The sequence below is a fragment of the Geotrypetes seraphini genome, chromosome 17, assembly GCF_902459505.1.
Source record: "Geotrypetes seraphini chromosome 17, aGeoSer1.1, whole genome shotgun sequence".
NCBI classification, from domain to species: Eukaryota; Metazoa; Chordata; class Amphibia; order Gymnophiona; family Dermophiidae; genus Geotrypetes; species Geotrypetes seraphini.
This window is the reverse complement of record NC_047100.1, coordinates 8,321,502-8,336,900: the sequence shown is the minus strand read 5'-3', so window position 1 is coordinate 8,336,900 and position 15,399 is coordinate 8,321,502. Positions and strand designations below refer to the sequence as shown.

The window sequence follows — 15,399 nt, the reverse complement described above, 5'->3', positions numbered from 1 at the left end:
GGTGTTTCCATTTCCCAGTGCTACTGTAATGTTTGTACAGCCTCTGATGTGAATCTGTTTGCAGAATCAGAGCACATCTTTTAACCAGAGTAACTCCCATTGATCTGGGGGTGGAGGGGGTATTGCATTCCGAAATAGAGAGACCAATATGCACAGAGCTCCTGATCACATATTGGTCTTTAAATTCCTCTTCCTTTGCCTGGGGCAAACAGGAATTGGAGATCTGATTCTCTCTTGCATCTGCCCTGCAGGTGATGTAAGTCAACACCCACTGAATCAAAGGAACTGAGCGGATCTGGAATCTGTAACTTCCGTTTATCTGCTTTTTGCACTTGCTGTAGATTTTCATATTGTTTATTAAAGCCTTTTTTGTCCTCTCTGAGCAGTCAGTGTGACTTATTTGGTAATTCTTTGTCCTTAAGTTTTGCAATAACCTTAAACACACATAGGAAAAATCTAATAAGGTGAGTTAAGGGGACAGTGAAGAGGCAGTCAAGACAGGTTTCTGTAGGTTCTGTTCTTGTCTTGTGGGAAAGTTTAACTTAATTAAATGTTAAAATCTGACTTTAACAACCCAGGGGAAAAACCATATTTTAAGACTGAAAAGTGTGATATGGATTAAATAAAGACAAACATTTTGAACAAAGAAAATTTGTTAAATATATTCATCTCAGAGCTGCAGAGGCTGAGAAGAATGAAAGAGGATTCTAAACCTTTAAGTGCTTTGTAAACTTCTTCACAGTTGTACATTTTTGACATTCTGCTGTCTTCAAAAATACAATTCAAAATGATAATGGATATTTCTATCTCTTATTAATGTTCAGAGTGGGTTAATAAAGATTCAAAAGATTACACATCATTTAGAAACTAATTTACATGAAAAATAAACAAGAGAAGAGAAATGATTTCAGTAACTTTTGAAACTGATAAAAAGAAGAACCACAAAGCTCAAATAGTAGTATATTCTATTGCTTAGCCAATTTAAATAAGCAAGATTCCCATGGACACATTTCAATCTGATTCCTCTAAAGGAAACTGATTCTGGGTTCAACTATGGGGGGACATGTGATAGTTACCGTCTCGTGCCAACCACTGAAGGGAGACTAACGATGGAAAAATATGTTCAGATTTTGTTTTACAAAAAATTGAACTAGCGGACATAGTCTGGATCAGTTGCAACCCTACTTAGCTGGTTCTCAGTAATTCCTACATCTAAAGAACTAGTCATCCAATTGTGACCTAAGCAACAACTGGACAAGCACTTTAAAATGCTCAGGAAGGAAATTAAGAGTGTAGCATCAAAGTAAGGGTTTTCATTGATCTGCACAACAAAATCCTGTGTATGCAAAATGAAGAAATAAAAGTTAATTAAACCAAAACATCTCAAGCCAGTACTTGGTAAAAATCCCTTTTGCAGCAGAAATAGCCAGTCTGCTGACTTTGCATAGGGGGATGGTGCAGTTTATAGGGCTGGTTGGGATAGCCTGTAAATTACAATCTAGTCTTGCTGTACATGCCATTGGATTTAGAACGATTGGAGCTTTTGCTCAAAGGTATGTGGCAGGATCTGCCTGTACTTTGTACCATCCATTTTTTCCTTAACATTAACAGACTTTGAGCTCAAGGCAGTTTGTTACTTCTGAGGCAAGGGATGAGCTGGCCTCTCCCTTTCCCCAGCACTGAAAAGGGAGGGCCCTGTTAAAATGTAGTCGGAGAGCAGGGGCGGGAGGTCTCTTCACTCAGAGCACTGGTTAGGCTAACACTACAGGTTCAGAACTGGTTTATCTTGAATGCTCCTGGTCAGCTGAATTATCCATATATCTTTCTGTGAACACCCAAAGAGAGAGCCAGATTAGAGAAAGACATGGGGACCAATTTTTCCCTGTCCCCGCAGGAACTCATTTTCCCATTCCCTTGAGTTCTTTTCCTGTCCCTGCCCTAGTCCTGCAATCTCCATCCTCATCTGCACAAGCCTCAAACACTTTAAAATCATGAGTGTTCGAGGCTTGTGTAGTTAAGGCAGAGCTTATAGAAATGGGACAGGGACAAATTTGTCCCTGTGTAATTCTCTAATCCAGCTGTCTAAATGAGCAAGGTGCAGATATGCTAAGTTAGCTGCATAATTACATTTTTGTCAGCTGATCTGTGTATTATCTGTACAGCTTTAGATGTTTATGTGATTCTGCATTGCCCTTATGCTGTGTATGTTTCTTTGTCTGAACTGTTTGCCATTATCAGTAAAAACATTAAAAAAAGACACGACCGCAGACAACAGTATTTGTAGGAGGTATGGCCAGATTTTCAAAAAAAGCCAGCGAAAGATGCCAACAGGTCTAAATTGCACCTACCAGTACCTAACTTGTTTTAATTGGCTTTAAGTGGTGTGATAATTCATTGTGCTGTTAAAAGCCAATTAAAAAAAATCTAGGCACATCCCGGGACCTGACTTAACACCTGGCCAACTAGTGGCACTTACTGAAGCTGAACACCTAAGTAGGCAATGTTTAGAGGTAGAGCCGGCCTTTGGCATCACTAAGCACCGCTTAGTGTTTATGTGTTTATGAGCAACTTGAAAAACTGAAGGTGGACAAAGCGATGGGACCAGGCGGGATCCATCCCAGGATACTAAGGGAGCTCAGAGAGGTTCTGGCGAGTCCTATTAAAGACTTCTTCAACAAATCTCTGGAGACGGGAGTGATTCCTGGGGATTGGAGGAGAGCGGATGTGGTCCCTATTCATAAAAGTGGTCACAGGGATGAAGCAGGAAACTACAGGCCGGTGAGCCTCACTTCAGTTGTTGGAAAAATAATGGAAGTGTTGCTGAAAGAAAGGATAGTGTATTTCCTTGAATCTAATGGGTTACAGGATCCGAGGCAACATGGCTTTACAAAAGGTAAATCGTGCCAAACGAACCTGATTGAATTTTTTGATTGGGTAACCAGAGAGCTGGATCGAGGACATATGCTAGATGTAATTTACTTGGATTTCAGCAAAGCCTTTGATACAGTTCCTCATAGGAGGCTGTTGAACAAACTTGAAGGGCTGAAGTTAGGACCCAAAGTGGTGAACTGGGTCAGAAACTGGCTGTCGGACAGACGCCAGAGGGTGGTGGTTAATGGAAGTCGCTCGAAGGAAGGAAAGGTGAGTAGTGGAGTCCCTCAGGGATTGGTGCTGGGGCCAATCCTGTTCAATATGTTTGTGAGTGACATTGCTGAAGGGTTAGAAGGAAAAGTGTGCCTTTTTGCAGATACTACCAAGATTTGTAACAGAGTAGACACCGAAGAGAGAATGGAAAATATGAAAAAGGATCTGCAAAAGTTAGAGGAATGGTCTAATGCCTGGCAACTAAAATTCAATGCAAAGAAATGCAGAGTAATGCATTTGGGGATTAATAATAGGAAAGAACCGTATATGCTGGGAGGAGAGAAGCTGATATGCACGGACGGGGAGAGGGACCTTGGGGTGATAGTGTCCGAAGATCTAAAGGCGAAAAAACAGTGTGACAAGGCAGTGGCTGCTGCCAGAAGGATGCTGGGCTGTATAAAGAGAGGCGTAGTCAGTAGAAGGAAGAAGGTGTTGATGCCCCTGTACAGGTCATTGGTGAGGCCCCACTTGGAGTATTGTGTTCAGTTTTGGAGACCGTATCTGGCGAAAGACGTAAGAAGACTTGAGGCGGTCCAGAGGAGGGCGACGAAAATGATAGGAGGCTTGCGCCAGAAGACTTATGAGGAGAGACTGGAAGCCCTGAATATGTATACCCTAGAGGAAAGGAGAGACAGGGGAGATATGATTCAGACGTTCAAATACTTGAAGGGTATTAATGTAGAACAAAATCTTTTCTAGAGAAAGGAAAATGGTAAAACCAGAGGACATAATTTGAGGTTGAGGGGTGGTAGATTCAGGGGCAATGTTAGGAAATTCTACTTTACGGAGAGGGTGGTGGATGCCTGGAATGTGCTCCCGAGAGAGGTGGTGGAGAGTAAAACTGTGACTGAGTTCAAAGAAGCGTGGGATGAACACAGAAGATTTAGAATCAGAAAATAATATTAAATATTGAACTAAGGCCAGTTACTGGGCAGACTTGCACGGCCTGTGTCTGTGTATGGCCGTTTGGAGGAGGATGGGCAGGGGAGGGCTTCAATGGCTGGGAGGGTGTAGATGGGCTGGAGTAAGTCTTAACAGAGATTTTGGCAGTTGGAACCCAAGCACAGTACCGGGTAAAGCTTTGGATTCTCGCCCAGAAATAGCTAAGAAGAAAAAAAAAAAAAATTTAAATTGAATCAGGTTGGGCAGACTGGATGGACCATTCGGGTCTTTATCTGCCGTCATCTACTATGTTACTATGTTACTAGGCTGATTCTATGATGAGCCTAGGTGCCGGAAATGGCCTTTAAAACCCTGGTCTATAGTACCAGCGCTTAAGTTTATCATGAAGAAGATGTCATTTTTTGTAGGCACCTGTTTTTTCAGGTGCCACTTATAGAATCAGCCCCTTAATAGAGCATGACATAGGGACAAAGTTTGTCCCTGCCCCATCCCTCCCTGTCCGGCCCCGCAGACTCTGTCCTCATTCGCACAAGCTTTGAACACTTATTTTACATTTAAATCTTTTCAATATAAAAAAGGATAATATTCTGTACAACTGTTTATAAATCACACATAGTCTTGTGTTTTGATCTGGTTTTGGTACCTGGATGTAGAAGAAAACCTAAACTGTGTAGGGAATGAATAGGAAAATAAGTGTCTATTAAATGTTGGAAATTCTCCTTGATACCAGCAATGAGGGATGAATCTATATTGTAAGTGACGGCAACTGAAGACCTGAACGGTCCATACAGTCTGTCCATTAGTTATACCCATTACAAATATATGATTTAATTAACTTGTCTCTTCTTTGATATTTCTGGGTCATAGACTGTAAAGTCCGCCTGGCATTGTCTTAGGTTCCAAATGCTAAAGTTGCCGTCCAGGTTCACTCCAGCCTATCCAACCATCCTGTGTATAGGATACCTACCATAACGTCTGGCCAGTAACATTGATGCCCATCCTACACCAAATCATCCACATATGGGACCCAGACCGTGCAAGCCTGTCCAGTACCGGCCTTAGCTCTTTACAAAATAATGATGATGAATGGAATAGACTTAGTAGATAAGAGACAGGTTGTTCACCTTCTCCCAGGTAGGGAGAATGAGAGGGCACTCTCTGAAGTTAAAAGGGGATAGATTCCGTACAAACGTAAGGAAGTTCTTCTTCACCCAGAGAATGGTAGAAAACTGGAACGCTCTTCCGGAGGCTGTTATAGGGGAAAACACCCTCCAGGGATTCAAGACAAAGTTAGATAAGTTCCTGCTGAACCGGAACGTATGCAGGTAGGACTGGTCTCGGTTAGGGCACTGGTCTTTGACCTATGAGCTGACACGGGAGCGGATTGCTGGGAACGATGGACCACTGGTCTAACCCAGCAGCAGCAATTCTTAGGTGACCGTGAAATTTAGGCTGTGTGGGTGCATAAGGAGAGGGAAAAAGGTGACAATGCTCTTCTGCCTGATGAGACCTTATTTAGAATACCAGTGTACAATGCTGGATAAAAACAAAACATTTTCTCCAGCAGACGGCTACTAAAATGGTCAGCGGTCTTTGTTATAAAGTGTATGGGAACAGATTTTGATATGTACTGTATACATAGGAAGAAAGGTGGGGGATGGAAGCAGGTATAAGGTGAAAGGGGGCAGTCAGAAGTAACCTGAAGAAATACTTCTTCAGGGTGAATTTGTGGTGGTAGAGACGAAAAAACTAACTGAATTCAAGAAAGCTTGTCCCAAAGGGAGAATAGATGGCATGAATGAGCAGACTATGTGGTCTTTATCTGCCTTCATTTTTTTCTGTTTACCTAGGGCAATTTTATAAAAGTCACATAAGTGCCTTCATAAAGTAGGGGTGACATGTAACATGTGCCTTTCCTGTCTAGGTTGGGTCCATAATACTGTAAAAGGAATATCCTTTTGCTTGTTTTTGTAATGATGTACCTGCTTAGCTGTGTTTAGATGGCCTTGTGAAAAAGGAACAAGAAGCGAAGTGATGAAACAGGCAATTTCACCTTTTAGCTCATGCTTCAGACCTCTACTAGCCTGTTAAAGCTAAAAACATTAATAAATGAACATTTCACCCACTGCTTAGCTTGTCATTTTCCTAAGTGCAAAAAAGTCTCTTAATAAGGGACTAACAGCAGAGGATATCGGAAGATATCTAAATTAAAGGAGGGGCTCTTTGAAAAGGGAGGTTGTTTGGTTTTTGTTTTGTTTTTTTTGGGGGGGGAGCAAACTAGAGGAGCCAACTTTTTCAAATTATTAGGGGTGCTAAACCCAATGAAAATGACCTCTTCAAGTACCCCACAACACTCCCAGAGCTACCTCTAAAGGGGCAAAGGAGTTGCAAGAGAAAATGCTAATAAAGGGTGCGATCGAACCAGTGCCGGATGGTTTTCCAGATTCCGTTTGCCTCGACTCTGCAAAAGGAAGCCCGGAGCCCTGCCATGTGGACGGGGCAGCGGGTGTGCCGGTCGGTTGTCGTGGAAATCGTTCCCCTGGTAACCGCAAACAAACGAGGGGAGGGGTTTTCTTTCTAGCATCTCGCTTGCTTCTGGCAGGAGCATGGGGAGGGGGAGGACGGCGAAGAGAGGGAGAAGCTTGCCCTGGGTAGGAAAATGCAAACTTTTAGCGTGCAATTCTCTGTCAGCTCTTCTGCTTCCGATTGAAAAGCGCTTTGGACGGATGTGCATAGTTCAGCATGGATCGCCATGTGTGTGGGTGCGATAGGCACGATTTGCCGGGGAGCATATGACAGTGAATCGTCCCACCGATTCCGTCTCAAACGGGGCTCCCAGATCGCCAGTAGGGAGAAATCCGCGTGCCAAAGCAGCAAATAAAGACGTTTCCCTGCTAGATCCATCTTTGTGCCTAAAATCAGCATTTGATTTTGTGCATTAGCCGATTTTCGGATTCGTCTCGATGCAGATCCAAGTGGGAAGGAATCTGGATCTATTTTAAAAATTTGTTTCACATCACGAGTATATATATTAAATAGTTTTGCTCTCTGGTTGCTATTCGTCTTGAAAGAGTGCGTGTTTGCAGAGCTGAGTTTTATTTCCAGAATCATGCCTAACTTGAGGCTGGGCCTCCGCCCATCCTTCAATTAAAGATGCAACTTTGCTTTTCAGAATGATTCTGCAATAGACGTCTCCGACCAGTCGGACGTGATTAACGCTGTCACGTACGTTTATGACGTCACAAACGCCCTCTGACATTGACAGGCCACGTTACAAAGGCCACTGGGACTCGAGTTGACACCTGTTGAAAGCAAAATGCCTTGACAAAGAGCTTCTCACCAAAGATTAGGGAACGAGTTGCCACAACAAAGTTTTCTTTCTTGCCTGCTCTGTTCAAGGTCAACTCGAGTCAACCATTGTTGGCCTTTCTGCAGGCAGAAGACACGATTTTAATTCTGTTGCATGACCATTCTGAGTAGATTATGGAACTTGATTGAGTGCTTTCTCCGAGTTTCTGGGCTCTTTATTACGCTCATAGATATGGTTTAGTAAATGAAAATGCATCAGCGTTGTTAATAAACGTCTACTCTCTACAGAATGACAAGGTGAGTGCTTACTTCTCTTTTTGCATGTATAATTTTATGCAACATGTATGATTCTATGAACAGTTGATGCTCTGTTAATTGGAACGCAAGCACCCAGCAAAAAAAAATCAAAAAAATACTGTAATAAAATCAATTTCTGGCAGAAATTGAAGTATAAACTTGGCACGCCACACCGGAGTACGCCCACGTCTTGCCTAGCACGTCCAGTAGTTTGTCTGGATCAGTTTATGGTATGGGGTATAGTATTAGTTAGGTCTATTTTTAATAGTAACTCTCAAACAACCAGAAACTACATTGATCAGGCATCTATCAATCCTCATGGGTGCCGGTTAACTGAGAGTCTACTTTATAATTCTGTGTAGCGATATTCTGCTTGGAACCTGCCTAGAACTCCGATTTGCGAGGATGCAGCTGGATATAAGATTGCATATAACATGCTCTGTATATTGTTTTTTAGGCTTAAGCTCCTGATCACAGGGGCGTGGCGAGAGTGAGAGGCCCCTCCCCCACCCTCATCTCCAGCCCTTCCCCGATCCCCCCTGCCCCGATCCCCCCTGCCGCACACATGCTCCCTTTCCCTTCCCTGTACCTTGAATTGTTCAGTCATGAGCAAAAAGAACTTCAACACGCTTCTTGCGACCCCTGTCGTCTCTCCCGCTGACATCATCCACACGTGACATCAGCGGAAGAGATGTAGTGGTCACGATGAGCATGTCAAACTTATTGCAGTGGTGAACAATTAGAGAGGGAAGGGGGGGCACATGCATGGCAAGGGGGGAGTCGGAGGAGACGGGGCAGAGAGGCGCCCTCACCAACATGGCGACCAGGGATGACCCCCCCCTCCCCCGCCTGATCATATTGAAGAGTTCTGTCTACTCGCAAGGAAGACCAAGTCATAGAACTCACATTACACTTCTCCCTCCGTATTCGCTGTGATAGAGGATAAACAGACCCGCAAATACAGAAAAACTGCAAATAACTTTTTCATATGTTATTTGCAGTTTTCTATTAAAAACCATTGTGAATACAGTAAAACCGCAAATAAAATGGCGGGAGACCTGGCCTATTCCTGAAGGAGAGGCAAAACACAGTGAAGAAAGGGCCGGGAATCGGCGATTTCTCTATGCAAGCTGATGTAATTTGGGAGGAGGAGCCAGCAAGCTAAAAACTGCAAATAATCAAAACCGCGATTGCTGAAACCGCAAATACGGAGGGAGAAGTGTACTGGCCTTTGAGAACCACGTAAGACTCAAATATAAAGATATATTCAAAACAGTAGAATTCCATTTAGATTTGAGGATATTTGTTGCTTTAAGGCCAAACTGACAGCAATGTTCATTAGTAACGTGCATTGTTTGAAACTACATTGCTTCCTACTGATATGTCCTGTGCTGGGCTTCTCAATCCAGTCCTCAAGGCACACCCAGTTGGGTTTTCAGGATTTCCACATTGAATATATATGAGATATATTTGCATGTATAGCCTATTTGGTATGCAGATCTATCTTATGCATATTCATTGTGGATGTCCTGTGGCTGGGGATGCCTTGAGGACTGGGTTAATGTCATTGCAAATTAAAATGAGCAAGAACCCCCCCCCACACACGTAATTTAGATGTTTATTTAATTTATTTATTTATTTCAATTTTTATCCCGTCCTCCCAGTATCTCAGAATTGTTTACAAGTAAACATTCACAATGGAGTGAATTGGACATTCAAGATTATACAGTAGATTTAAATACTTGGACATACAAGACTGTGCAGCAGTTTAAATATAGGGACTATACAGCAAATTAAGAACAGTAGTTTAAATATAAGTTGTTAAGTTTAGATACGAGTTATTTGAGTACAGGCTGAGAGAGGACTGTATAGGAATTAGGGGGAAGATTAGAAAGGAGAGGAAGACCTCTACTGTTCAATATATTTATTAACGATCTGGAGACGGGGACAAAATGTGAGGTTATCAAATTTGCTGATGACACCAAACTCTGCAGCAGGGTTAGAAACACGGAAGACTGTGAAGAGCTGCAAAGGGACCTAACGAGACTGGAAGACTGGGCAAAAAAGTGGCAAATGAGTTTTAACGTAGAGAAATGCAAGGTCATGCATGTAGGGAAAAAGAACCCGATGTTCAGCTACAAAATGGGGGGATCACTGCTAGGGGTAAGTAACCTTGAAAGGGACCTGGGGGTGATGGTCGACACATCACTGAAACCATCGGCGCAATGTGCGACAGCCTCAAAGAAAGCAAACAGAATGCTGGGCATCATCAAAAAAGGGTATCACAACCAGGACGAAGGAAGTCATTATGCCGCTGTATCGCGCAATGGTGCGCCCGCACCTGGAGTACTGTGTCCAATACTGGTCGCCGTACCTCAAGAAGGACATGGCGGTACTAGAGGGAGTGCAGAGGAGGGCGACTAAACTGATAAAAGGTATGGAAAATGTTTCATACGCTGACAGGTTAAAAATGCTGGGGCTGTTCTCCCTGGAGAAGAGGAGACTTAGAGGGGACATGATAGAAACCTTCAAAATCCTAAAGGGGATAGAGAAAGTAAATAAGGACAGATTCTTCAAACTGAGGGGAGCCACAAACACTAGGGGTCACTCGGAGAAGTTGAAGGGGGACAGGTTTAGAACAAATGCTAGGAAGTTTTTTTTTACCCAGAGGGTGGTGGACACATGGAACGCGCTTCCGGAGGATGTGATAGGCCAGAACTCTGTACAGGGGTTCAAGGAGGGTTTGGATAGGTACCTGGAGGATAAGGGGATAGAGGGGTACAGATAAAACTTGAGGTAGGTTATAGAAGTGGTCTGAAACCACTTCACAGGTCTCAGACCTGATGGGCCGCCGCGGGAGCGGACCGCTGGGCGAGATGGACCTCTGGTCTGACCCAGTGGAGGCAACTTCTTATATTCTAAGAGTAGAGGTGGGGCCTAAGGGGAGGGGTGTAAACTGAGGGCGATCTTTAGTTGAAGAGGAGGGTCTTTACCATTTTCTGGAATGTCATTAAAGAGTTCTGTAGTCTGAGTTGAGGGGGGGGGAGTTGGTTCCAGAGATGGGGAATGAAGTGGCAGTAGGAGCGTTTGCGGGCAGTTTCTGAGAGGAGGGACCTCTGGTGTACTCTTTCCAAAAGAATAACCTGAATCACAGTTACCGGATGCTAGGGTCCACCTTGGGGATTAGTGTTCAAGAAAAGGATCTGGGTGTCATCGTAGACAATACAATGAAACCTTCTGCTCCATGTGTGGCGGCGGCCAAAAAAGCAAACAGGATGCTAGGAATTATTAAAAAAGGGATGGTTAACAAGACTAAGAATGTTATAATGCCTCTGTATCGCTCCATGGTGTGACCTCATCTGGAGTATTGCGTTCAATTCTGGTCTCCTTATCTCAAGAAAGATATAATGGCGCTAGAAAAGGTTTAAAGAAAAGCGACCAAGATGGTAAAGGGGCTGGAACTCCTCTCGTATGAGGAAAGACTAAAACGGTTAGGGCTCTTCAGCTTGGAAAAGAGATGGCTGAGGGGAGATAATTCTCTATCAGCGGCGCCTAAGTCACATCCCGCCCATAAAAATGCCCACTTAGGCATCAGGTATTGCTAAGTGCCATGCGATAGGTGCCTATCTTTTATAGAATCCGATAGGCACCTTTCACACAATTAATTTTTTCCCAATTATTGAGCCTATTAAGAGGCTGTGGCTCACTGCTAGAGCTGCTGCCTCTGCACCCAGAGGTTGTGAGATCAAATCCCGGTGCTGCTCCTTGTGACCCTGGGCAAGTCACTCAGTCCTCCAGTGCCCACAAAAAGGCAGCATACAAGTCCCCTTTCCCTATCATCAAGCCCAGTATCCTGTGGTCAACCCAGGTCCCAAGTACCTGGCAGAAACCCAAAGAGTAGCAACATTCCAGAGCTGAGATTGTGATGTCAGAATGCCTCATTCCACCAATGCCTGAGAGCCAACCTCTTCAGTGATGTCACAATGGCTTGATTGTCCTGTACTCAGCTCACACAAGAACTGCCAGACTGAGACACACTGTGGCTCGCTGGTAGAGCTGCTGCCTTTGCACCCAGAGGTGGTGAGATCAAATCCCGGTGCTGCTCCTTGTGACCCTGGGCAAGTCGCTCAATCCTCCAGTGCCCGCTGCTTTGATGTCAGCATTTGAAATGCCAAAGGCGGTACACGTTTCCTAACTTTAGGTGCCATTTATAGAATTTCTCTATTTTTGACTACACATCCCTACCATTCACGCCACAGAATTCCAATCTAATATGATCCAACCACTGGCATATTAAGGGGGATGGGGGTGATCTGCCCCAGGCACAGTCTTTGTAAAGGGCGCAGTCATCCAACCCCCCCCCCCCCCCCGCTGCACACGTACCTCTTTCAATTTCCCTGCACAAGAGGCATTATGAACTTGCTGCCTCTCTCTGATGTCACTTCCGGGCCCCGGGCCTAGGAAATGACGTCAGAGGGATAGCCGACACGACGTGGGTAGCAAGTTCAAGCTGTTGCTCCCTCCTGGAAAATTTAAAAGGCACAGGGAAGGGGGGAGCACGGGGCACGCATTGCAGGGGCGCAGAGAAGAGGGCGGGGGAGGGGCGCCACTCACCCTCGCTTACGCCACTGGATCCAACAATGCTGTAAAGCCTTACATGGCCAGAACCCGTCTGGTATCGTGCATGCAGAAAGAGCTGCATAGGACAGGGAGATGTGTGGTTGCAAGACATTTGTACGGCAAAGTCACTGGCAAACAACGTTCTGTTTGCATTACTCTGGAATCTGGCTGCTTTCGTTGCTTTGCAAGTCAGTGCTGACATGTCTTTACAAATCTGTTGCAGCAGAATCAGGATGCAGGTGGTACATGAATGAAATTCCCAGGCAAGTTGCTTAATGCCACCAAGCCAAAGCTCTCATCCTTCTGTCTTCCGCTGTGTTATTCTCTCTGTAATAGTGCTTTTCTTCTTTCCTCCCATTTGCTTTCTCACATGCATGGTCTTCTCTGCTGCTGCATCTGTAGGCGGACCGTTAACCATGAGTGACAGACCTATTCGTCGCAAGCTACTATATGCCAAAGAATAAGAAACCAAGGAGGCCGGTTGTCACCATGGTCACCAAGGTCAAAGTTCAGTCTTATGCAGACGAGGGTTTGAAGGTGCGTGACCTTGATTGCAGGATCCAATATCCTGAGCTCTTGTGATTGGTAAGGCGGACGTAAGGGTTTTTACCGAAACAGTGAAATCATTTTGCACAATATAGACGTAAGAGGGCTTCGTTTGTTGCTCACATTCCTTAATGGGGTTTTGAGGGACGGTGGGAGGGGTTCATTACCAGTTTTATCTTCGGAGGAGGAGGGAAGGGATCTTCATGTCTTCTCTTTTATAAATATTGCAGGCTGTTGGTTCTGAATTTTTCAATTCTTTCGCTTTTGTAGCCTATTCAAACAGCCAAACCTGAAGAAAAAGAAAGCACTAAGGGACAGGTTGACGCCAAAGACAGCAGAGGTGCTGAAAGAGAGCAAGGTGAGGTCATGTGCCTTTGGGGCAATAAATCATTCACTCACTCGATGGCTAATAGTGACTGACAGTTCGCCAATATCAAACACTGACTGTATGGACTGTATAGTCCCTCTGAATAGCACTGGTTCTTCATGGATCCTCAGAAGGCTTCTTTGAGCTAATATGATTATACTCAAATTGCAGCTAAACCTTTTCTTGGGCCATCGGATTCTCCCATCAGAATGCCATCAACATTTGGCCCGTAGAAAGAATGGAGATAGTCTATATATAATGGCCGAGATAAGTGAGTGGTGCCTCGACCCTGAAGAAGATAATTCAAACATGATCATGTCAGGAGAGGTAGCCCTTATGTTTATCCATGGCAAGATTATAAAAGATAAGTATTTAATTAACTGAGAATCCATTGGGAGAAAGTTTATAGAGAAATACAAGTGTAAGAAAATATATATATATAAAGAAAGCTTTTTTTGGACCAATGAAGAGTTTGGCTGCAATTTTAGCATAAGGAAATATGGACTCCAGTTAAAAAGTAGAGAGCAAACATTGCCAGTACCAAAATTTTGTTGGCATTGAAATTAAAATGATGGCACTTTAGCAAATATGATCTTCGAATGCCCATGTATTATACTTTCTGGCAAAAAATATGTGGGAGTGTGTGGTGCAGTGGTTAGAGCTACAACCCCAGCACCCTGAGATTGTGGGTTCAAATCCTGCACTGCTCCTTGTGACCCTGGGTAAGTCACTTAATCCCCATTACCCCAGTTACATTAGATAGAGTGGGAGCCCGCCGGGACAGTTAGGGAATAATGCTGGAGTACCTGAATAATTTGTAATCCACATAGAATTGTGGGATATGCAGAATGTAAATTATAAAAAAAATTCTGAAAATCAATAATTCGATTTCACTATCCATCATTATCTTACCTTTAATAGAAATGAGTTCCAAGTTTTAACTTCCCAGGGTTGCAATAAGGGAATCGGAAAATAAGTGAATTACTGAACCTCTAATCCAGTACTTCTCAATCTTTTTTTTGTGGCCATGACCCCATAACGGGAAATAAAATTGTGACGACTCCCCCCCCAAAGTGAAGCTATGGAAGGCCTACCCAAGTCATGACCCCAAATGCAGGTTTTGTGACTCCCTTTGGGGTCCTGATCTACCGTTTGAGAAGCTTTGCTTTAACTCTTTAAAAATCCTAACCTAGGCAATTCTGAATTGTTGGTGGAAATTCTCGTGAGTTGTAAACTTTGGGTTTTTTCTACTTTAACTCAGAAAGCCATGATGGGAGACGACATCCTGAAGCCATACTTCAGAACCTCTTACCACATAAAATGAATCCTGGGCCTGGAGCAGAGAAACACAAGCAGGAGGGTAGGGCGTCAATGTACTTTTATACTGTATATATCATAACACTTTCAAGGTTTGATAGAATTGGTTTATAGAGGGTGTGTGACCAGCCAGTCAAACAACAGGGTGATTATGTGGAAAAGTGATGTAATTTGCTTTTGAGATATTTAATAATGTTAAAAAAAATAAATAAAAGTGTGGAAACTTTTTGAAGACCCCTCGTAGAATGTCTCAAGGTGTTCCACATCATAAGACTCATCAAACAAGAAACAGATAGTAACATAGTAACATAGTAGATGACGGCAGATAAAGACCAGAATGGTCCATCCAGTCTGCCCAACCTGATTCAATTTAAATTTTTTTTTTTTTCTTCTGCTATCTAAACTTATTTGACCCACAGGACAACCAAGGAACCTGGAGGACCTTAGACTTTATGTAGGATAGTAGCCTGTATCAAAGAAAAAGAAGGAACTTTAAATTCTCATGCAAACTAATTAGCAGCCAGTGAAGGCTGTACAAGGAAACATAGACACCATCTATTCAAGAGACAAGAGAGCCAGATCTCATGTGTCACTTGACAAAATCTCATTAGTGGCCAACAGAAATGTGAACCCATCGTGAATACTTTACAGTACACTTTTAAAACATACAAGTAGCCGAACACATGGAAACACTCAGATCCTGTGCTTCTGGGGACAAGAGGAACACAGAAAAAAAAAAAGACATGGCCTCCAAGAAATACACATGTATTCAAATGGAGCCGATTTGTCAGTTTGTGCTCTGTAGGAGGCAGACTTCCTCTCTCTATAGTATTACTGGAATATGGATACATGTAGCTTAATGAGGAACAGCCAGCATGGATTTAGCAAAGTTCTTG

General features: G+C 43.5%; 1 protein-coding gene across 1 annotated transcript in view; it reads left to right on the top strand.

Moving 5' to 3' along the window:
• Positions 1–15,399, top strand: part of LOC117351380 — a 65,850-nt gene that overhangs the window by 13,603 nt on the left and 36,848 nt on the right. Inside the window, exons 6-8 of the mRNA XM_033926606.1 lie at positions 12,733–12,810; positions 13,090–13,177; positions 14,448–14,546. Of these exons, the coding sequence (XP_033782497.1) occupies positions 12,733–12,810; positions 13,090–13,177; positions 14,448–14,546 (265 nt within the window). The remainder of the gene's footprint in view (positions 1–12,732; positions 12,811–13,089; positions 13,178–14,447; positions 14,547–15,399) is intronic.